We start from the raw sequence: 22,011 nt of genomic DNA, 5'->3' as shown, positions 1-22,011 counted from the left end.
ATTGATCTTCCCGCAGACAAAGGTTCATCGTCAACCCATTCATCAAGTGTTAGTTGGTTGGTTACCAACAAGTTAAAGAGAGTGTATTCAGAGAACTTGAGGTTGTGAATCAATGGCACACTCTCTGAGTTTTGCTCCTTTTTCTTCCTTCAAAGCCTCGTGCAGACCAGGTAACTAGCTCACTCTCTCTGTGCGTTCTCACGCGTCTTTTGGAAGACTTCAATAACTGAATGTGGTTTTTCCTACTTTTGCTATCACTTTAAAAGCAGTTACTGGTAATTTGGTTGCCCCAAAGGCTTTTTGGATAAACGAAGCCTGCCACAATTCTAAAGTTCGGAACTTTCAATCTTTGAAGGTTAAGGTAAGGTTGATTTTTGTGTCCCATTTAAAATAACATGTTTCTTGGTATCCAGTTATTATGTCAAGACTCTATTGTGTTGAAAATTCATGTGTCGTGAGTTGAAATCTTCTCTAGTGCTGATTTAATGCAGGCTACGGATGATAATAAACAAACCAAAGCAAAGAGTATCGTTTGCCCAGACTGTGAAGGAAATGGTTAGTGAAAATGTGGATTGCTATTCGTAAGCACTTCGGTTTGGTGGTTTTTTCTTATTCTTTCTTTCTGTAGGTGGGTTGAGTTTTTTTTTTTTGAACATTAATCCTTCTTTATGCACAATGATAAGAGAACACAAAGAACATCACAATATAGAAATAATATCTTTAAATCTAAGTAGTATCATTAAGATTTGAAATTGAAAATATGAATTTTCCCAAGGTGATTGATAACTCTAGGGCATGTCAAATGACAAATGTTAGTTTGGTACAAGAAGATGAAAATGGACTTTGTAAAAATATAGATTGCTCAGTGCTTTCTTGTCTTGTTGAGAAATTTTAGACCTTTTCCTTGAAAATTGTCGTGCCAGTAGTGAAAAAAAACATGTTTTAAAACTCTGTTAACTTGATCACTTACTAACTTGAGTATATTTTGTACTGATATCACCTTAGGATATAGTGACAAAGTGATGTTTCATTCATTGAAAACTATGTGCATTTGTCTGTTAGTCATCCGTTAATTAGTATTAGTGTCTTATTCCCCGTTATATAAGTCAATAGGACGGGCTAGAGATGCATTCATGCACTTTGGCCCTCAGATGCCAATTAGTGTCTGTTTGGAATACCAATAATTCTTGAGGATGACTATGGCCTGTTGCTTTTTCACATTATTTCAAAAGCTATCGTACATTGCAAGTTTTTCTCCTTCCATTAGAAATCTCGGCATTTAATTCACTGAGCTATCTTTCTACTCAACTGCAAGGTGCAATATCATGCACTCAATGCAAAGGTACTGGAGTTAATTCTGTAGATCACTTCAATGGACAATTTAAAGCTGGTGGATTATGTTGGCTATGCAGGTAAGGGCACTAGATCTTACATTTCAGGTTCTGTTCCTTAATATTAGTGTGAGCATGTGCGTATTCCATGTTATGTGTTGTATGGCAAATCAACTTCACAATATATTACTTTTTCCACACCATGCTTTCAATTAAAGAACAGATAGGGTTAATATTTGAGCCAAAACAGCTCAAGACTGAAATCTGTAATACTAAATGGAAGTAGGATTGTTGTTATCATGCTTCTGGTCAAGTCATCACTGCAAAGTTGTTTCTCCTTTTCAGTCAGCAATAACAATAATTTTCAAGGTAAGATGATCACTACCAACAGTTGAAACGAATAATGACTGGGTAGTAGCCAATTGTTTCCCAGAATTTGGTGTTAATGATACTAGATTCCAATAATCATAATTAGATTTTAGAAAGAGTTGTATAAAAGATGTCTAGTTGTTTCAATTACCCAAGCACATGATCATATCATAGCAATCAGAACTCACCTCAAATTCCAGGAAACAAGTGCATGTACATTAGAGCTAACAGGTACGTTCTGCAACCATCTAACTTGTTATTGTCACTGTTGTTTTCATCAAGTTTAAATTGGCCCTTAGTATTAGTGAACCAGCATAAAGAAACTCTTTTTAAGTTCAGGTATTGTGTGATTTCCAGATTGATCAGACTGCTCTACTATCAATACCATATCATCTTTTCGCCTAGCCCTTAGTTTGGACGAAACATCTTAAGGAAGAATTGGGACTCAAATTTTCGCTCTAATTTAAAACTCCATCTTCCATAGAGAACCATGTCAATACCACTATGTCCTTTGGTTGTGTAGTAAGTAGGGGATTATCAGGACAAAAATATCCTAATATTTTAATACTAATTAGGAAAAATATTCTTAGAATCTTCACATTCATTCCAATAGATTTTATTTCATTTTTTAAGAGAATGTGATTGTTACAAAGGTATTGTTTCACTTGCTAGATGCCATGGTGGTCATTGTCTGTAAGAACAATGTCATCAACATATACTATTAGATAAATACACCTAGCATTCGGGAGACGGTAAAATACTAAATAATCCGCCTTAATGCAAGTCTTACCAAATTGTTGGACAAAAGTGCTAAATTCTCCAAATTAGGCTCCAAGAGACTGCTTGCTCCATATAAATTTCTTTCTACAAATCCTCATTAAGAATAAACCCAAACTTCTCATAACCTCGGTCAATCTATCAAACCATGCTCTTAGGGATTGTTTCGGCCCATATCAAGTCTTTCTTAACTTGTAAACATTTCCAGCAGCAACATGTCCTTCATAGCCTAGGGGGAGTCCATGTATATATCTTCATCAAGGTCTCGATGTAGGAATGCATTCTTCGCATCGAACTACGGCAGATCCCAATCATGATTTTATCGTGACAATATTACTATGACTTTGTTCATCATAAATGTCTCCAAGTAAACCACACCATAGGTTTGAGTGAATCCTTAGGCCATTAATCTTGCCTTATAACTTTCAATGGTCCGATCAGTCCAATATTTCACTATATATACCCACTGGATTTTTCCAGCTGGTAGGGTGACAAGTTCTCAGGTCCTGTTCATGTTTAACACCTTTTAATTTCCACAATCATGGCTTGTTTCTATTTCCTACCATTTGCTTATATACAAAGGAAGGTGTGATTATAGAGTTTATGTTTGTGAGAAAGGTTTTGTGTTTAGGGTAGATTTTTTCAAAGGACGGGAAATTTGGTAGAGGGTAAAGAGGTTGTTGGATCTGTTGGCTGCATGTTTAGGTTCTCTTTCTAAGGGCAATGCTCAAATTTAGAAAGAATAATATATTTCTTCAACATTTCAATAATGAGGCCATTGGTCCTATTAATACATGAGCCTACTGTTTATTTTAGAAAATATGGAGAGCCAATTCTCTGGAAACGAATCACTGTAATTATGGTACTGTATTCAAATACATAATCTGTTAGGTTCCTAGGTTTGAAACCTAACTAAGAACACTAACAATAGGTAAAAACAGTAATGAAAGAATGGCTTTTTCTATTATTCACAGTAAAAGAACTCTCTTTACAAAGAATGGTTGGGAGCATAACCTCCCTGGTTAGGAGCGTAACCTCCCTCTAAAGGCTAAAAATTCTGTCTTTACAACAACTTCGCTCAATAATGCCCCTGTACAGAACCCATTCCCTATTTATAAAGTTCCTCTTCCCCTTCCCACTAACTAACTAACTGTCAAATAACTCTTCCCTCCTAATTGCCCTCTCATTTTCTCTTCCTTCTATCCTAAACCCATTATCACCTATCACCCTATATCCTATCATTACACCCGTCTGCAGAATAACCTTGTCCTCAAGGTTGGAACCGGAAAGCTTGATCTCATGGCTCCTCTTCATCAACCTGTTACCATATGAAGGGAACCCACTAGATGCTGCCCTCCAATTCAGGTCTGGAAGCTTGGTGGTGGCAAATCCTCCTCCAATGACTTCCACTTTTCCTGGATTCTTTTAGTCCAATTTTGTGAAGTCCTCAAAATCTCAACTCTGACTTCATCGGCTCTTGTAACACTTTTGGCAGCTGCTCCATCTACTTGCAAACTCTCATGTAAAATTTCCACCCTCCCCATCTGTGTTACTGCTGTCCAATTCTCATAGAGACTGCTTCTTCTGTTCCCTTCAACTATCCTTAGTAGAGTTGTTGCCAGATTTTTCCAAGAAAGGTTCTTGGATTTTTGTTGCCAGGTCTTGCACCCCTGGACTACATTTTGTTTGTTGTTTGGGTGTGCTTTTGTTGATCCTTTGGTGTTTTGAACTGCAGAAGCATTTGCTGCCCCTATTGTTTGATCTTGGGTGTCAATCCCTTCATAAGTGATCAACTCTTCTCTTTTCACCCACGAAAAAACTGGTGTCTCCTCACCCTTCCTAGCTCCATTATTGTCAATGGCATCCTCTTTTTTTTGCTCCCAATTGCTTGAATGTTCTCCTCCTCCTGAGTGTTTCTTTCCTTTCTTGATATCTTGCAGCAAGTCCTCTCTTGCCCGGTAAACAGACTCAACTGGGTTTCTCTTTGACACCACTGTTTTAACCCCCTAGGCCTCAACAATTCTTCCCCTTTCTTTACTGTTTTGGCATTCCCACCCCAACCTACCACTCTATCTCCACTAAAAACAACAACTTTTGCAACTTTACTTGGAGAAACAAGAGTCACAACCTTCCCATCATGATCTTCACATGATGTATTTTCCCTACCAACATTTGTCACGTTATCCACCCTTGCAACAGAAACTTCTACAACTTTCTTAGAGGCAGCTTTTGTAACTCCTGTAGTTTGGGCTAACTTCTCAAAAAGAGAGCCTCCTATCTCTTCCTCCGAACCCCCATATCAATGCCTCTTTCAGCCCTTTCCAAGAAAGGTTCTTGGTTTTATTTTTCCAGGCCCTAAACCAATAGATGGTGCCTCCCTCCATGTAGCTGTAAGCCAACCTGAGCCTCTCCTTTTCTGTGACATTCTAGATGTCAAAGAACTTCTCTGCCTTAGAGATCCACCCCAACGGGTCCAGCCCCTCAAACCTGGGCAATTCTACCCATTTTCTCCAATTATGTTCACCCCTGTCTTCCTCCAACTCTTCTTCTGAACCCTCTTTTCGTCCTTCCATGACAGATTTCTCACTTCTTTCTAAGCCCTTTATGTGAATCTTAATTTCTTGCAGCATTTCTCTCGTTTCTTGCATATTTCTTCTCCATTCTTGCATATTGCTTCTTGATAATAGCATATTTCACCATGATTTCAGTGTCGAATTGAGAGAAAATATCAACTCTTTCTTAGCTTTTTGCCTTGTAAATCCTAGTTTTCATTTAGTTTCTTAAGTGGTTGCATCTTAAACTTTAATGATTCAATTTCATCACTAATCCCCATTTTTTAGTATGTTTTGGTCATTTACATCCAAGCTTGTATGCCAAACTGAAGAACTGAAGAACTGAAGAACCGAAGAACCATATAAGCAAGAATGAAGGTAAAAGAGGAAGTTTTGAGAGAAAAGATAAATGCTGAAGCTGGGGTGCGGCTGGCGTGCAGCTGAGCGCCACCTGACCAGACTTGCTGTAGCTGAGCGGTACAACTTTGTGCAGCTGAGTGCCAGCTCTCTGGAATGCTGTCGCTGGGGTGCAGCTGGCGTGCAGCTGAGCGCCAGCTCTCTGGAATGCTGCCGCTGGGGTGCAGCTGGGGTGCAGCTGAGCGGTGGCAATGATGATGTGGCAAATTTGGTCTATTTAGGGTTGAAACTCGAAGGGATTTGGATCTTTTGCTGCCCAAACACGATTTCTCTCATTTGGAGCTCTTGGAGGCGAGCTAGGAGCTGTGGGAACAGTCCTTCTTCACCCTTGGGTCTTCTTCCTTCTTCCATTTCCACTATTGTTGTAAGCTTGAGCTTTCCTTTCATGGAGGGCTAGTTTCATTATTATTGGGGGATTGATGTAACCACTGAAATCTTATGTAAACTACTATGTTTTGAATGAATATATGCCTCTTTCATTGATTGTTAGTGTTTAATTCCTTTTCTTAATGCTTGTTGTGAAGTTGTTACCCATTACATGATTTTAGGGTTTGCTTGATATTGGGAAATGTTGAGTAAATCTGGACTTGGATTAAACACCTAAAGGAAATAGTATCTAGGGATAGAATTAGGACCTTTGGTTGTCTTAGATCTCAATTCTTAATGCGGAAATAATTGTTAGGTCTTCCAAGGGATTGGAGCCTAATAAGGAAGTCTAGGCTCTCTCTACCAAGGGATTGGGTTTGAGTAATTTAGTAGATTGGCATTGGCATATTAATGAAGAGGAAGTGAGTTTCTATACATAAGAATGAAGTAGGTGAAATCATACCCCCAACAATACCATTCCATATCATTTCTAATCTTTCCATTTCCAAGTGTTTGAGTATCTAAGATCACTTTCATCAATTATGTTTCATGTTTACTTTACTTGCACAAAAACACAAATTATGAAGCATTCTTTAGTCTAAGTTAGTTGGAAATTATACGATTGTTTGGTGACACGAGTCTCTTGGGAAACGATATCCGGTCTTACCGGTTTTATTACTTGAAACGACTTGGTACACTTGCCAAAGTCTCAACACTTCTCCATTCTGCCATACTCATTTTTAGTTCCCTGGTCCTCCTCTCCAAGGTATTGTCTCTTCCTTCCATCACCCTTCTCTCCCAAACATCCAACACTCCTCTCCTAAGGATATCCGGCAGTTTCTTGATAACGTCTTGATCCCTTCTTGATCCGGCACCCCTCTCCTTAGGATAATCGACAGTTCTCCTGTTAATACGGCAACGCTCTGGATGATTCGGCCACTTCTCGAAACGACAGGTCGGACCAATTTGTTAGGTTCCTGGGTTTGAAACCTAACTAAGAACACTAACAGTAGGTAAAAATAGTAATGAAAGAATGGTTTTTTCTATTATTCACAGTAAAAGGAACCTCTTTACAAAGAATGGTTGGGAGCATAACCTTCCTGGTTAGGAGCATAACCTCCCTCTACAGGCTAAAAATCCTGTCTTTACAACAGATTCACTCAATAATGCCCCCTGTACAGAACCCACTCCCTATTTATAAAGTTTCTCTTCCCCTTCCCACTAATTAACTAACTAACTGTCAAATAACTCTTCCCTCCTAACTGCCCTCTCATTTTCTCTTCCTTCTATCCTAAACCCATTATCACCTATCACCCTATATCCTATCATAATCCTAGTTTTAATAACAAGATACACCCATAAATAAAATTATAGAAAGGATAAAAGAAAAAATTTCTAAAATACATAATGAGCAGCACGATTTGACATCATATAATAGAAACAAGTGACATGAGATGGATAAGATGGTTTTCTAAACTTTCTAAAAACTTTTGGTTCTTTTGGTTGGTCCAAGATTAGTTTCTAATAAGGGACATTAAGGTTTCATGTGCCCAGGCTTACCACACTTATAACATATGATGTTTGAGGGCTGATCAACTCTTTTTTCTTATCCTGTTCGGTTGCTGACCTTTGTTTTTGTTCTTGTTTCTCAACAACTTCGAAAACTTTTTGACAAGCAAACCTAGATTTTTACTATCTAAATGTGCATCCAGTTTCTTGGAGTCATCTTTCAAGGCAATTCTTTTCTTCTTGTTGCCTTCTTCCTCTTCATCATTGAGTCTTCTTAACTCAAGTTCATGTTCTCTCAACTTTCCAAAGAGTGTTGTCATGTGCATGAATTTCAAGTCCCTTGATTCAAAAATTTCAAAAATGTTTGACTGCCAAGACCTGTTCAAACTTTTCAAGATTTTTATATTTAATTCTTGATAATAAAATTTCTTACCTAGAGCAACCAAATAATTGACCACATGATTGAATGTTATATGGACTTCATAGATGCTCTCACCCTACTGCATTGTGAACATTTCATACTCTCCGACCAACATGTTCTTCCTTGCTCATTTCCCATTTTCAATACCTTAATGGGTAACCTCCAAAATTTCCCACATTTATTTGGTCGTCTTTCACACAGAAATTCTGTAGAACTAATCCAAGGTGAGGGTAGAGGCTATGACGTTTCCTTCTTTTCACATCATATTGAGCCTTTTTTGTTTCATCAGCTAGCTATCCAGATGGAAAAATCTTTCTCTTCGTGCACATCATTAGTTACATGCATAGGAATACATGGTTCATTTATTATAATATCTCATATGCCTCTATAAATAAATTCCAAAGAGATTTGCATTCTCACTTTTCAAAAGAGATCATTTTCACCACAAAATGAGGGGAGGTATGTTTATTGCAGCCCTTTAACAAAGGTTTGTTTGGCAAAGCCATTCAGAAAAAAAATGAAAAAAGGATATATGTTGAGTAACTTTCAAAAACCAAATCTAAGGCTAAATGTTGGAAATGAATGAGAGAGTATGCTAAACCAAAACCAGGGGCTGAATTGATTTTGAATTTTTTTGAAAAGATTTACCCTTTTTAAATATTGTCATGAATGCTTAGTTTGTTTCATTAAGCCACCTTATTTTTGGATGTGGAAAAGTTGGTGACCAGAATGCAAGGATTTTCACGTGGTTCTCTCCAGTGGTTGAACTGTAATTGTTTATAGGCTAAGCATGACTTGTTACCATTATTTATATTATTTGTGTGATTTTGAACTCCATTCCTTGACTTCAAATATCAGTAGGATTTGGGAGTTGGATTATACTCATTTGATTGAAGTCTCATTGGTTTGGCTGCAATCTAATTCGTATCCAATGAATGTTTCTAGCAGGGGAAAAAGAGACATATTGTGTGGAAGCTGTAATGGAGCTGGCTTTCTTGGTGGATTCATGAGCACGTTTGATGATTAGAAAGTTGCCCAGATTGAATATTACAAGAAATTTTTATAGTGATGGCCAAAGAAATGAGTGGAGACTACGAAGCAACATGGATGTTCTTCTGTTGGTATAGTTAAGTAATGTTATCCTTTAAATGAGGTTTAAGTCATCGCGGATATGGTCGTGGTTTTAGATTGTACCAAGTTTTATTAGTGTTAGCGTTAAAAATTATAAATACTATTTAAGATAATTAAGCTAATAAGAATGTTTTAATCTTAATACAGGGATACATATGTTGTAATTTTAAAATGTTATTTTAAAGTTCAGGTTACCGTTGTTGTAGTTGATTACTATGAAAGAGTAACTTGATTTCTCAGCAGTTGAATTATGTCAGAGTTTCCAAGTGATTTGGGTAACAGGCACACATCTTTGTTTTCTTAACATCATAAAAATACAATTTGTTAGTTTACAACAAAAGAATTACAATTTAGGACGAGTTTTTCTTCCTAACGAGCGCCCTGTGATAGATAGGCTTTACAATTGTGCCACAACTGCCTTTGAACCTGTCGTCATTACGTTGTACCTCTATTCCCTGCTGCACCTTTGCTTAGGAAGCTACCATGTAGATTTCGAAAAGCTTGTTTCCCAAATTTATTTCATGTGTTTTATAAAACATTTCTATAATGTATTTATATGTTTTATAAAGTGTGTTTTGAAAATCTTATTTCAGAAATATCGAAAAGAGAATATTTTCATAATAAATAATAATTCAGAAGTCACTACTACAAAGGGTATAATGGTTATTCTAAAAATTGTGCGGGTGGAGATAAAAAAGCATACACTTTTTGCTTTATGACTTCATGATGGACCCTCTAGCAATTTTTTCTATCGCAAAATACTTTTATCTGGACCATGGTTTCTTCTTGCATGCTTTTGGAGAGTGAAATAAGAAAAATTAACTCTATTAAAAAAGTATAAATTTTGGTCTACCTTGCTCTTTCATTACATGGGCACAAAAAATTGTCTTCCCATAAGCGTTCACAGAGCAGGCAACTTGACCATGGCTTCATAATCAATCTTAACTTATTCTTGAATAAGTCTCATTTTAGGAAGATCTAAATTAAGGAAGCTAAAACTTTAGGTCAAAGGTTAGAATGGATTGACCAAAATTGAAGGTCTAATATGCCTGAGTTGAAGATTAAGATGAACCAACTCAAATCAAAGATCCGATCTAAGTCAAAGGATAAGATAGATCTAAGATGAAGATGAGTCGTCTTTAATAGAAGATTAAAACCAATCATTTTAAGTTGATGGTTGAGATGAACTGACCAAAATGATCCAAGTCAAAGGACGAGATAGATCTAAGGTGAAGATGAGTCGTCTTTGATAGAAGGTTAAAACCAATCATTTCAAATTGATGGTTGAGATGGACTGACCAAAGCCAAAGGTTGAGATAGCCTGATTCGAGCCGTAAGGCGAGACGAATGAGCCCACAAAAAAGGTCGAGACAAGACAAAGGTCGAGATAGACAAACTTGAACGATAAAATAATAAAAAATATCTGATTAAAGATATTGATAAGTTGTTTATGAGTAACTAACTGAATCTAAAGGTAAGTTTGTTTTTATTTTATTGGATTTGTGCTAGTTTAAGATCCATGAGATGACTCATAAATATAAGGTAAAGGCCAAAAGCCAGGTAGGTTCAACCAAAACTCAAATACTCAATGATGATAAACAATTCACTAGACCAGGCCTAACTTGAGCGTCAAATATGTCAAAAGTTGAGACAAAAGTTCAAATTAAAGGTTGAGACAAGTTTGTTCGCTCTGATGGTAACACGAGTTGATCCAAGCCATAAGTTAACATAGGTCAAATGTTAAGACAAAACTCTTTGAATTGAAGGTCAACACGAGATTTGATGGATGTCTAATAATATTTAGAAAATATTTAGAAAGATTCATATTTTTTCTATGATTAAAAAGAAAATCCTGTTAACTCACACCTATTCCATGTAGGTTAATACCAAATCATCTGGAGTGGACCAAATTATTAACTCAATCGGTACAAATGTCTAAATAATTAAAATCTTAAGTGTCCAAAACCTAACTTGTTTACAGAGTAATATTGTGTTTTTTAACCATCCAGAAGAATAAACTAAATCTTGTATACATTGAAAGATATCACATTTTTTTTAATGAAGCTATAATCTTTTTTAGACCATTTTTTTTAGTAATTGGAAGTGATTAGAGTCTAAAAATTACTTGGTTTCAATCTTGAGTTATTGCTTTCCAAGAATAACCACTTTAGTTAATAGTGAATGTATTCCAAACCATACTTAATTTTAGATAAAAGTGACTACAATCTAAATAATTGGATGTTTCTCTTGCACTCTGATGGGATCCTGACCGTCTCCACCCTGAGGACATGGTGAATCTAGCACATTAGAGAGGAAATAAAGGTGGTGTTGTGGGCAAGGGATATACGATTTAGAGGGAACAAGAATTTAAGGAAAAGATAGATAAAGCAAGTGGAGCCTGAATTGACAGGAAAATCCCAGAAGGAAGTAGATTTAGGATTGAAATTCAACGTAGATACTGACCTATAAATTTATCTTTACATTTCTAAATTTTCTGATCAAGTTCAAGAGTTATCAATAAAAGTCAGCTGCTATCAATATCATGGAACCCTTTTTTTTTGTCTCAGGACCCATCAAAGCCCCCCATTTGACAAAAGCAAGTTAATCAACATCAGTCCTATTATTTCTTTGCATTGGAAATTAAATAATTCACATATAATGTTCTTGGCTTCCGCCATGCACTTTTAATAACCATAATTACACAGATAGCACATACAGCAGGGCACTTTAATATCACGATAGAATCAGTCGGAGAATCTCTCCCGATAACTTGAACGACTTTTCTGTTTCTTCCAGACAGTGGTTCTTTTCTTCCCTAGTCCAACCCTGTTAAAAAAAGGAATATCAAAAAGGTAAATTCAACACCCTAACTAAGAAAATTTGGAAGCTATCACTGTATCCTTTGTTAATTACGTATAAGACCGCAAAAGAAATAAAACTCTTGATGATTCCTTAGACAATTGGAAAGAAATGTATGCAAATAATTAAGAAAGTCAAAAGAAACTTACCTCAGCAACTTTATTCAATTTGTCCCTCACGCTCTGCAACAACTGGGGAAGGTCACCGTCCCATTTGTAGAACTTTAATGCCTTGTTGTCAAGCAACTGTTCAGCAACCTGTAAGATTCAGGAAGAATTTACTGATTATAGAAAGGATAAGTATTAGCATTTATCTCGTCAGGTGCTAATGAAAGCAAAATATTTAGAACATAATGAAGCTTAAAGGATGTCCAGTGTTGTAAGAACAATTTACATTTGGAGATAAACAAATTTCATCCGAAACAAAAGTAGGAACCCCCAGATCTGTAAGAAGCTTGTTGTCATTTCTTTTTCTTTTATGCTTAGTAATAAATTAAAGAAGGCACAATTTTAATCCTTGCTGTTGCATTGCTTTCAGGTTCAGGTGCATTGCGTATTTTACTTTTGAAAAGCTTATCAAAATGCTTCAGAAAGAGCTTTGGGCTGAGATGTCTATAGTTCTTTTAAGTGATAGGCTAATTATACGTGTATCACTCTTTAGTATTATTGATTAATTAACATCGACATACTAATAAAATAGAACATATGGTACATATGTGCAACACTCCGCAAATATCTGTGGAAATAGCCACATGCCAGATCATATATACCTACTACTGGTATCAGACATAAAACATTGCAGACGTAAAGGAAAGATGAGATATTCCCATTTCATTAAAAACTTCATTATGTTCTCACATTCTCAGAGGAGAAATATAGAGTGGTAAACAATCCATAGGGAGAGGACAAATGAGAATATGTCCCCCCCAGATATGAATGCGCCAGCCCATAATAGCAATCAACCAAAGATGTTCTAAAAAAATGTAACAACATAATTGAACCTCTTTAAGCATGTATGTAATTGTTTACCTTTCTCCCGATCATTCGACCACCAGCTGAATGAGCAAAGTAGATGTTGTAAAAGTGGCAAATGAATGCTTGAGGATCCTTCATGGATAATTCCTTAAGATATTGTGCATAAGTAAGTCCTGGAGAAGAAGGTTCGGGAATAGTATAACCTTTCTCCTTGAACCACTCCAAATCTTCTTTCAAACTTTCAGACCTTTCCAATCCAGTCTTTCTGAATTCAGCATCTACACAAGAAAGAGAAGTGCATAGGGCATTTAACAATTGGATTTAAACATATATATATATATACCGACACCAAAATGTCAGTTGTAGATATGGTAGATGTAACAGAATAGTACAACCTATATGGATAACAACAAGAAACACACTGAATTAGAAAAATCATGCTCACAAAAATTGGTTACAATCAATTTATCTTCAGCATCATCAAGTCAAACATGAACGAATCAGGTGATGGATACTCTCGAATGACCTTGTTGTAACCCTGTCTATCCCACTTGTACCCACATATATGATCTCGCCTTCATTCACAAAATACTATGGATGATCGTTTGCACACAATATTAGCAATAAAAAAATGGGAGACCTCATGAAGATCACAATATGAGCACATCAAAGCAAAAATTAAAAATCAAAGAAATGAAATAGCCAAAGACAGGAGCAGAGACTCAAACTCCTTAAGTAGCCTCTTGAATTAAACAACAAAAAGGGCTAAGATTCACCACAGCTCACTTGGTAACCAGTATGGCACTGGTTAAGGACTTGAAAGAAGAAACAAATTTCCTTTCAATTCCTTAAGAAGAGACACTAGTTAGCATTTGTCTATCAAATACAGCAATAACTATTAATTGCAACTCATGATTAGTTGGAGTTAAAACAAGCATCACATAAAACTCGTGCAACTCGTAGAACAGAAAACCACCACGCAAGACACACATCAGCCGCAAGAATGACCTCACCATCAACACCACAATCAACTGCACATCCAAAACAGACAAAAGAAAAAAAAAAACCCGAACCTCAAATATTACATTAAAAAGCACACGAAAAACAAAACCATTTAACTAAAATATCCAGGGAGAAAAGCGACACTCACAAGAAGGATGAGGAGCCTCTTGAACGATGTCTTCTAACGTGTCGTAAACGACCTTACTATCCACAAGAAACTTGAGGTAGCCTTCAACAGTTGGGTCCCACTTGGTAACGGCTTTCTCTTCGGGTTGTTTCACCTCCTTCTCCCCCTCCTTGGCCTGGTCCCTGGTGTGCAGCCTCATCGCCACGAACCTCATCTCCTCCACGAAGCCCTTAGACTCCCCCTTCTTCTTCGGCGTCTCAGCCGTCGCCGCCGACACAATAACCGCCTTTCTCGGCATGGTAGCCCGGACCCCTCGAACTCCCGCTGGTAACCCCGTTGGCAAGAAAAGGGAGCGTGATTGATGAGGCGGCGACACCAAACGGGGCTTAATATACAGCAATTGGGTCTGCGACACAGCTATTAGTGACGCCATTGGAGATAGTTGAGTGCACGAAAACGTTGATGTGAAGGCGCAGCAGAAGAACGGGCACGCTACTTGTGAGTGAGTGTGTGCGATACAGAGATTAAAATAAGAGGAATGGAGGATGCAGTAATCTTCAAGAAAAAGCGATGGATTCCGAATAATAATAAATATAATATAAAGAAAATAATAAAATAATGATGTTGATTGGTGCTTTCAAAGATCGAGCGAAGGACGATTGTCGGAGATGTCTGCAGATTTCTATGTATGTGCCTTCTTCTTAAGTTCGACCCGACCCATGTGTTCGACTCTCTACTTATCTCTTTTATTTTCTTTTAAAAACACAATTACTCTTTCCTTTTTCTTAATTATATTACTTTCAATTTCTCTCCTATCACTCATATATTAATATCTTCTTTTTTTTTTTATAAAGCAAAACAATTACCACACAATAGAAATTAACAAGATTTTAACTCTTTAAAATAAGAAAACTTAATCAACAGAAACCCTTTTTAATTATATTAAATTTAACGTCACTCAATAAATATATATATATATATATATATATATATATATATATATATATATATTTATTGGTGGTCCGTTTGAAATGGACTCTAGTTGTCCAAAGAATTCAGTGAGATTTTTCATATAAACACGCAAAAACACGTATTTGTTTTAATTTTATGCTTAAATTGCTTTTCTTATCTCAATGTTTATTTATATATTTAACTTTTTTCAATGTGGATAAACAGTTTAATTTTGTTTTCATTATGTATAAATATAGGTCAAATTGGTTTGTTCTTTTTTAAAATTGATGTAATTTAGTTCTTTGATTTTTAAAATATAAGATATTAAAAGAACGTGAAGGAAAATAGTCCACCTGGATGTCGTGAAGATGATGAACATCATATAAAAAACCAATATTGGAAGGCTAAAATAGAATCACAGAATGTTTTTCATGTGAAGACTTCACAAAGAAACAAAGTCTGTTCATCTCCTTATAAAATATACTAAGGCGAAGCTTAGAAAGGGTGAATTATCTTTGCAAAACTCTTTTAAAAGATTAATCTTTTATTAAAAGCTCTTTTGGAAACAAGTCTATTTGAGAACCTGAAAGCAATTAATTTCGAAATCAAGATGAATTATGATAGCAATAGAAAATATAATACAATAAGAACAATATATAAAAGATAGAAAAAAGAACGAGAAAGATTACACAATATTTATATTTGTTCATATGAGCATTTAATTTTAATTATTCAATTTTAGAACCAAAATCTATGTTATTCTTATATGTGTTTATTACCAGCACTCAACACATTTGGAACATATACAAGATAAGAAACACGGTCATATCAACTCTTAAAACGCAGTTAAAAAAGATACATCCAACTCTTGGATCAAAACAATAAAATTACAATATATTACTCTTATGCTTTATTCGTTTGAGTAAATAGTTTTCTAAACTGATACTAAGAGACAATTATATTCGGATCAAATTAAATAAATTTACAACATTTTGTTAATTTTATGAAATAAAAATCTTAAAATTACCTTTCTTTTTGCCTACCACATTTATATAGATGACAATATGAGACAAACCTACAATAAAAAATAGGAAAGGAGCTAAGTATTTTAGTTTGTTGAGATCGTAGCTCATGCAGATCAGTAATGGGTTAACTTGCATAGTCAAATTATTTAAACTTCCAAAATCTAACAGCTCTAACAGAATGCATATCTTCTAAGTAACTTATTCATTCACGTTATTTTTATAATTCATCAAAAAATTTATGTATATTACAAAAATGTATAGCGACCAAAGCATAAATTTAGCTTTTCACTTTACAAAAACAAGAATGCTAAAACATGTTTACCATCCCAGTTATATATTGACATCATAAACAACATTCAATCTTCTCCAGTACCTCAACATATCACAATGAAAATACACAATATAGTGGAGACCAAACCTGAAACTAATCTGTTACCCTATAAAAGGATAAATCAAATTTATCCCTGAAACCTCAAGACCAAAGAGTAAATATTGCTGCAAGACCTGTAGCTTTTGCTTCGTAGTAAACATTTCTATTTATCAGCTACGTCGTCTAAAATTTAAGGTCCAGTCAGGGACTTTTGTCGATTTGCCATTCCAAGACGACTTTTAAATTGCATCCATGCTTGAGTACAATAATTCAGAAATAGAACTAAAATCTCAGCATATACACAACAAAAAGTGTGAAGTTGTTTTCTTACAGCTTGAACTGAATTCTGTGAAACTACTTAGAACTTACATAATTTACAGCGCCCAAGCAGTTAATTTAAGGGAAGCAAATTTTTAAAAACATTTAAATCAATTTTTGAATTGCAAGCTCTTTGGCAGAAGTTGCTAGTCTGCGGAATACTTTGAGATTGTGCCCTACTTTATCCTGAAAAGAAAGCATAATAGAATTGGCCAATTAGGCTAAACCAGATTTCAACTAAATAAATACATGACAATCTAGCAGATAAGGTCATATTCAAGAGGTTGACTTTAAACCATCGGAACATTAAGAAGAACTATACCCATACCTCACCCAGCAACTCAAGTCGCTCAAGGGTTGGGACTAACTTTCCACATAACAAAGAAACGTCTTGTTGTGCATCATACTTGGAACCATATGTAATTGCTTTTGTCAAGGTTGAATCAAGCGCAGCAGAACTGCCAGAAGATTACAGAGAAAGATTAGCCTAGAGAATCAAAGATCATTTTAGGGCTTTGTATAATTTTCCCTAAGGTTCGGCCATATAGCATTAAACTTCACGAACCCAATATTTTATCTAATTTCAGTTAACATTAACATTCTTATCACCTTTCCAACTTAAAGCCTCACCTCTCTTGAAGATGGATAAGGATGATATTTAGTATATGTTCGGAGAGTGGGAGCAACAAAATGATTAGCTGATCCCTATTAGCAACAACTCGACACATTTCTACCATTGCAATGTACCTCCTGTAAAAAAAATTAAAAACCATACAAAGAATGTAATGGATAAAGGAGAAAGATATTAGAAAATACGACAACATGAAGATGAACTCAAATTAAAGACCTCAGTCAAATGATTAACCTTTTCTGTATGTTATCTGAAGAAGAAACAGTGTCCTGCCGGACACACATATTGATGATTTCATCCACTTCCTGCCTTGACAGTTCATTTATGTCTCGGATCTGCAGATGTGCGAATAAGGTGTTCTTTATACATCCATATTAAAATGGCAATAATGTAGACAAAATCAATTGTAAAAGATAAAGAGATAAGTTTCTTTGCATTTTCACCTTATTCAGCAATACGGATTTCTCCTCAGCTGCCCTTTCAAGAGCAGTTGTAACAGAAGAAAGAAGGGAATTGAGCAAGCTCAATGTAGGTTGTTGAAGTTCAACAGAAGTAGGGTAACTGGACGAGGCATCTGAAGGCTGAGACAGAAAATTACAAGAGAAAACAAATTTCTGTTTAGAGGGAAAAAAATGCACATACACTAGCTGAATGGGGAAAATAGCTCAAGGTCAATAAAAACTGCCTGTTGAATGTATAATATACCTGCAATCTCAGGGATTTCTTTATGACTAGAAAATATAAGTACGAGCTCAGGCTGTAGCACAAATTAAACATCCGTAGTTCTGCATTCCTCTGATTCTGATAATTCAAGAAGGCAATATCACCATAAGATTAGGACTAATAATACTATGTATACATAATGTCAAATACTCTTTACCATAACATAACATTAATTAAGAAAACTACAAACTCACCTCAGGCGATACTCTTGATTGAGCAAAACTAGGAATCTTTGAATCATGTGAGAAAAGAGCACGCATCATACCAAAAAGCCCTTGAACAAAACCATACCCGTCACTCTCTTCGTAAGGCCAAACCTAATAAAAATAAAAAATGTAAAGTAACAAAAAGAAACGACCACAGCTCCGTAAGTAGAATTCTGAAGCCTCTTGCAGCTAGAACTAGGATGGTGTTACCATTGTGCATGGAATAAAAAATCACGCTTTACCTTATATATAAAAGGTAAAGTTCTCAAAGAATTCAATTAAACAGTAACTTAATATTGTTTGACTTCACCTACACTAAGTCTGGCAAGCTACCATCACACTTGCAGTAAAAGGTTCATAAATATACAGAAATAATTGAACAATACCTTGCTAAGAATACCAACAACTAAATTGATCTGCTCCATTCTTAGCTCATCTGCTTCAGCAATGTCTAAACGGAGAACCTGATCAAAGAGTGATTGATGTCCTTTGACAAAATCAATTACCTCACGAACAATTTTATTCTTCACCTATATCATACATCAATGCAACAAAAATTGGATTTCCATTTAAATAAAATTCATTCACAATTGAAATAATCATAAAACTTCCCTGGCAGGGAATGTGGTAACATGATTGATTCCCGAATTGGGTAGCAAGGAAAATTCATAGAAACCATCATATTAAAAATATTGTAAATGGAGCACAAAAGCCAACCTCCAAAAAGTCAGATGTATCAACCAAGGAAGTTAGTGAAAACACTAATCTCATGACTGGAGTTATAATCATCCGTTGTCTATCAACATCCACAGTCACATCTCTTCTATGTCTTGTCTCAACCCACCTTAAACTTCCCTGCAGATTATTTACTGTTCAGTAACCCGAATTAAAGCAGATGAGGCATTAACAAGAAAAATTTCCCTAACCTGTAAATTGATTGCCTTGCCAGATGAAAGATGCTCCAATATGCCCATGGAAAACAGTACCTGTGCTCCAGACTTCCCATACTTGTGGCTGATTCTTAGTAGTAAAGCAAGTTCAGCCTCAAAAGTGCATGCCCTCTGTAAAGAGTCCAGTGAAAGACTGCCGCCATCCTTGAACCAGACATAAATGAATCAGTATTATTTTTTCCAACGTGATTCAAGAGCACAAGACCTTGTATTAATCCACACAAAAATACCATACTTCTAATGTGGGACTCATTAGCACACCATGCAAATGTTTCATGCTCTTAGTTCCGTTTCTTTAACTTTGTTCTTTAGTTCCTTTTCTTTAACTTTGTTCTTTAGTTCCTTTTCTTTAACTTTGTTCTTTAGTTCCTCTTCTTTAACAATAATCTTTTAGTTCTCGAGGATTTTTCATCCTCTTGCATTTGACTATCTCCTCTTTCTTATAGAAAAAATCTTGGTGGACATTTGTTTCACTCTTGATTTTGCATTTTCGGAAGTATTATACCAAAGAATGTTATTCCCAAAGACACCCTTGTCCGTAGTAATTTTATAAAAAGAATATTTTTGAAAATTTAAAATAAAAATAAAAGGTAAAAGAATGTCATGGGAATAAGCAGTTCTTGTAGATGATAACTTTCATTCCCATAAGAATGAAACACTCGCTCCCTTGTCAAGGGAGCACAAACTGCTTAAAACCTGCGTTTAATTCTTTTGAAAAATATATATTCAAAACTTCCTATAATTTGTTTCTCATCTGTTCATTTGCCGCTAGGATGAGGAAATGGCTTCAAAGCATTACTGACCTAAGACTAGAACCTACTAGCATTAAGACAATTATGCAACTTCATTGAAATCGCAGTAATTAGGTGCTGAGAATGATGCTTTCTGCTATTATTAATAGCAGATTTGGCCTAGTAAGAACAGAATTTAGTTTTAGGGACAACAAACTCAACACCAGCATATCAAAAAAGAATTTTCACCAGAGTCTTTCTGGTTCTTTGGAAACAGGGTAACATGCATTCCATTATTGATGAATTCAAAATTATCAAGGCCCTTTTGTTCTTTTGCAGGCCAAGGAAATCACATATGATTATTCAGGTGGATTGGAGGATGGATCGAATGTGATACGGATGGGGCATACTCAAATCAAGGGCATAGATCAGTTTGCTGTAAAATCTTAGGGAATTCAAAATCTGAAATTTCAGCCTTTGAAACAGTTTATGGAAATTCTACAAAAAGGATGGAGAACTCTTTGGATTGCGACTCATTACTTGCTTAATGTGAAACATTGGGCCTTGGAAGCTAACAAATGGCTTAACGTTTGAGTCCATGACGAGTGTACACTTCAAAATTTCCCATACTTTCAGGGAGAGAAATAGGTGTGGTGATGGTTTGGCAACTTACGGATTGAGATCTGTTTTAGTGTACCTACTTATTGTTTCTGACTTTTGTTGGGATAGGCGTGATTTAAAAAGAGATCTTCAAGATGAGAATAATTGTTCTTATCCTCAGATTCCTGGGAAATAGGGATGACATGAAACAAACAGTTCCATTGTTTATAAAAACAATTGCCAAACATGCCAGCATTCAACAGTGGCCCATGTTACATTAGATACATTTTAAATATGAAATTTCTCTAAAACCTAAATACAATATCAATGAGCAAAAATGACAGCATACATTGTAATAACAAGTTACCAAGCACACCAATGATAACTACAGGACACATACAATGAATTGCTACACCAAGTAGGATAAAGATAAAAAGATATCCTATTTATTATTGAAATTTCAAATCAGAAATTTTCCCTCAATACAAAATGGGTGAAACCACTTAAATAAAACAAAAGTATAACGATATTACAAAAACCAAAATAACCATTAAAAGAATTATGTGTTAGTTCCCTTGTGAAAAAAAAATAAACAGTCTACAACTGCAGAATCAAAAACTGCCAAGTTTCAAAATAGATGCAACAGATTATGGTGGAAAGAACAAGCACCTGATTGCAAACATTGCTTATGGCTGTAAAGCAAGACCTTAAAAATCCCCTGCTCTGAAGTTGGCTCAAAAAATAGCGCTCGTGATCTATACTAATCAGTGCATCAAGAACATAAAGTGATATTGTCTTTCCAGGCTCACTACCATGCGTAGCATCTTTTATGACCTACAATTTTAAATTAACTTAAGCTGTAAATAATTGACATAAGAATAATGAATAGAAACAGACTCTGAAAAAGTAATGCTAAACAGACCAATGATAGCACATGGAAGCAAGAAGCCTATAACACAATATCCTGTTGGGGAAACATATTTTAGCAGTCTAATGTGAGGATGGAATCTCAACTAAAACTAAAACTGACAGTTTCACTAAAGATAATAAAAACACATACCTCTCATTATGTTGAAATGCACCCTTGTTTTATTTTATTTTAAAAAAAATTATAGTTTTCAATAGACATTTTCAAAGAAAAAATGTATATATCAGAGTCAAAAGTAGATTCAATAAAAGTGTATTATATCTCGTTGAATACATTGTACAATTTCTTAAAAAGTGGACTTTAAGTTTAACTCAACCTCACAAAATCAGTTTAACAAGGTGAGACATCCTATAATTTGACCATATCTGTAGTCGATGTTAGATCTTCAACGTACTCCCTTACACCAAGAGCAGGACATTTCAAGCGTGATGTACGCAAAGCCATACACCAAGAGCAGGACATTTCAAGCGTGATGTACGCAAAGCCATGCAAGGCTACTACAATAGGAAATTACCAACATGGGCTATAGGCTATAACACATCCAATTTCATTTAAAAATTAATTGGATTAAGTGAAGTTGCCTAACAGATGTATAAGCCGCATTTTAAGAATAGAAGGTGATGTGGGACTTCCCAACATAATCTCCTACAAGCATAAGCCCGATCCTTTCTCTATCCCATGCTAAAATTGGACATGTGTCCTGAATAATAATGTATATAGAAAGAAAAGCTTAGTAAGAGTAG

At 35.5% G+C, this 22,011-nt stretch overlaps 3 protein-coding genes across 5 annotated transcripts in view; 1 reads left to right on the top strand and 2 right to left on the bottom strand.

Annotated features, from left to right (window-relative positions):
• LOC124848766 (protein BUNDLE SHEATH DEFECTIVE 2, chloroplastic-like) lies at positions 1–9,139 on the top strand. Of its 3 annotated transcripts, none has more exons than XM_088106058.1 (5): positions 1–170; positions 267–361; positions 492–555; positions 1,316–1,412; positions 8,688–9,139. In XM_088106058.1, the coding sequence occupies exons 1-5, from the start codon at positions 113–115 to the stop codon at positions 8,767–8,769; spliced, it is 396 nt and encodes a 131-aa protein (XP_087962184.1). In that variant the 5' UTR covers positions 1–112; the 3' UTR covers positions 8,770–9,139. The 3 variants fall into 3 exon arrangements, with proteins under 3 accessions (XP_087962184.1, XP_087962186.1, XP_087962185.1); XM_088106060.1 differs by having other exon boundaries at positions 2–170; positions 270–361; XM_088106059.1 differs by having other exon boundaries at positions 2–170; positions 8,691–9,139.
• Positions 9,140–11,474: 2,335 nt separating this feature from the next.
• LOC148203366 (heme oxygenase 1, chloroplastic-like) lies at positions 11,475–14,568 on the bottom strand. The gene is made up of 4 exons (XM_088106057.1): positions 13,857–14,568; positions 12,761–12,984; positions 11,882–11,989; positions 11,475–11,699 (listed from the first exon to the last, which is right to left on the bottom strand). Exons 1-4 carry the CDS (start codon positions 14,266–14,268, stop codon positions 11,607–11,609), a joined length of 837 nt encoding a protein of 278 aa, XP_087962183.1. The 5' UTR covers positions 14,269–14,568; the 3' UTR covers positions 11,475–11,606.
• Positions 14,569–15,996: 1,428 nt separating this feature from the next.
• The window catches only part of LOC148203365 (nuclear pore complex protein NUP205-like), a 33,622-nt gene continuing 27,607 nt past the window's right edge, over positions 15,997–22,011 (bottom strand). The window contains exons 35-45 of the mRNA XM_088106056.1: positions 21,010–21,174; positions 18,986–19,153; positions 18,777–18,914; positions 18,446–18,589; positions 18,048–18,170; positions 17,836–17,931; positions 17,574–17,711; positions 17,365–17,465; positions 17,130–17,249; positions 16,828–16,957; positions 15,997–16,685 (exon numbers count right to left, since the gene is read on the bottom strand). Of these exons, the coding sequence (XP_087962182.1) occupies positions 16,605–16,685; positions 16,828–16,957; positions 17,130–17,249; positions 17,365–17,465; positions 17,574–17,711; positions 17,836–17,931; positions 18,048–18,170; positions 18,446–18,589; positions 18,777–18,914; positions 18,986–19,153; positions 21,010–21,174 (1,404 nt within the window). The 3' untranslated portion in view covers positions 15,997–16,604. The remainder of the gene's footprint in view (positions 16,686–16,827; positions 16,958–17,129; positions 17,250–17,364; positions 17,466–17,573; positions 17,712–17,835; positions 17,932–18,047; positions 18,171–18,445; positions 18,590–18,776; positions 18,915–18,985; positions 19,154–21,009; positions 21,175–22,011) is intronic.

Source organism: Vigna umbellata, chromosome 2 (assembly GCF_029865625.1).
Source record: "Vigna umbellata cultivar VRB3 chromosome 2, Vumbellata_1.0, whole genome shotgun sequence".
Lineage (NCBI taxonomy): Eukaryota > Viridiplantae > Streptophyta > Magnoliopsida > Fabales > Fabaceae > Vigna > Vigna umbellata.
This window is presented reverse-complemented; position numbering and strand designations above follow the sequence as displayed.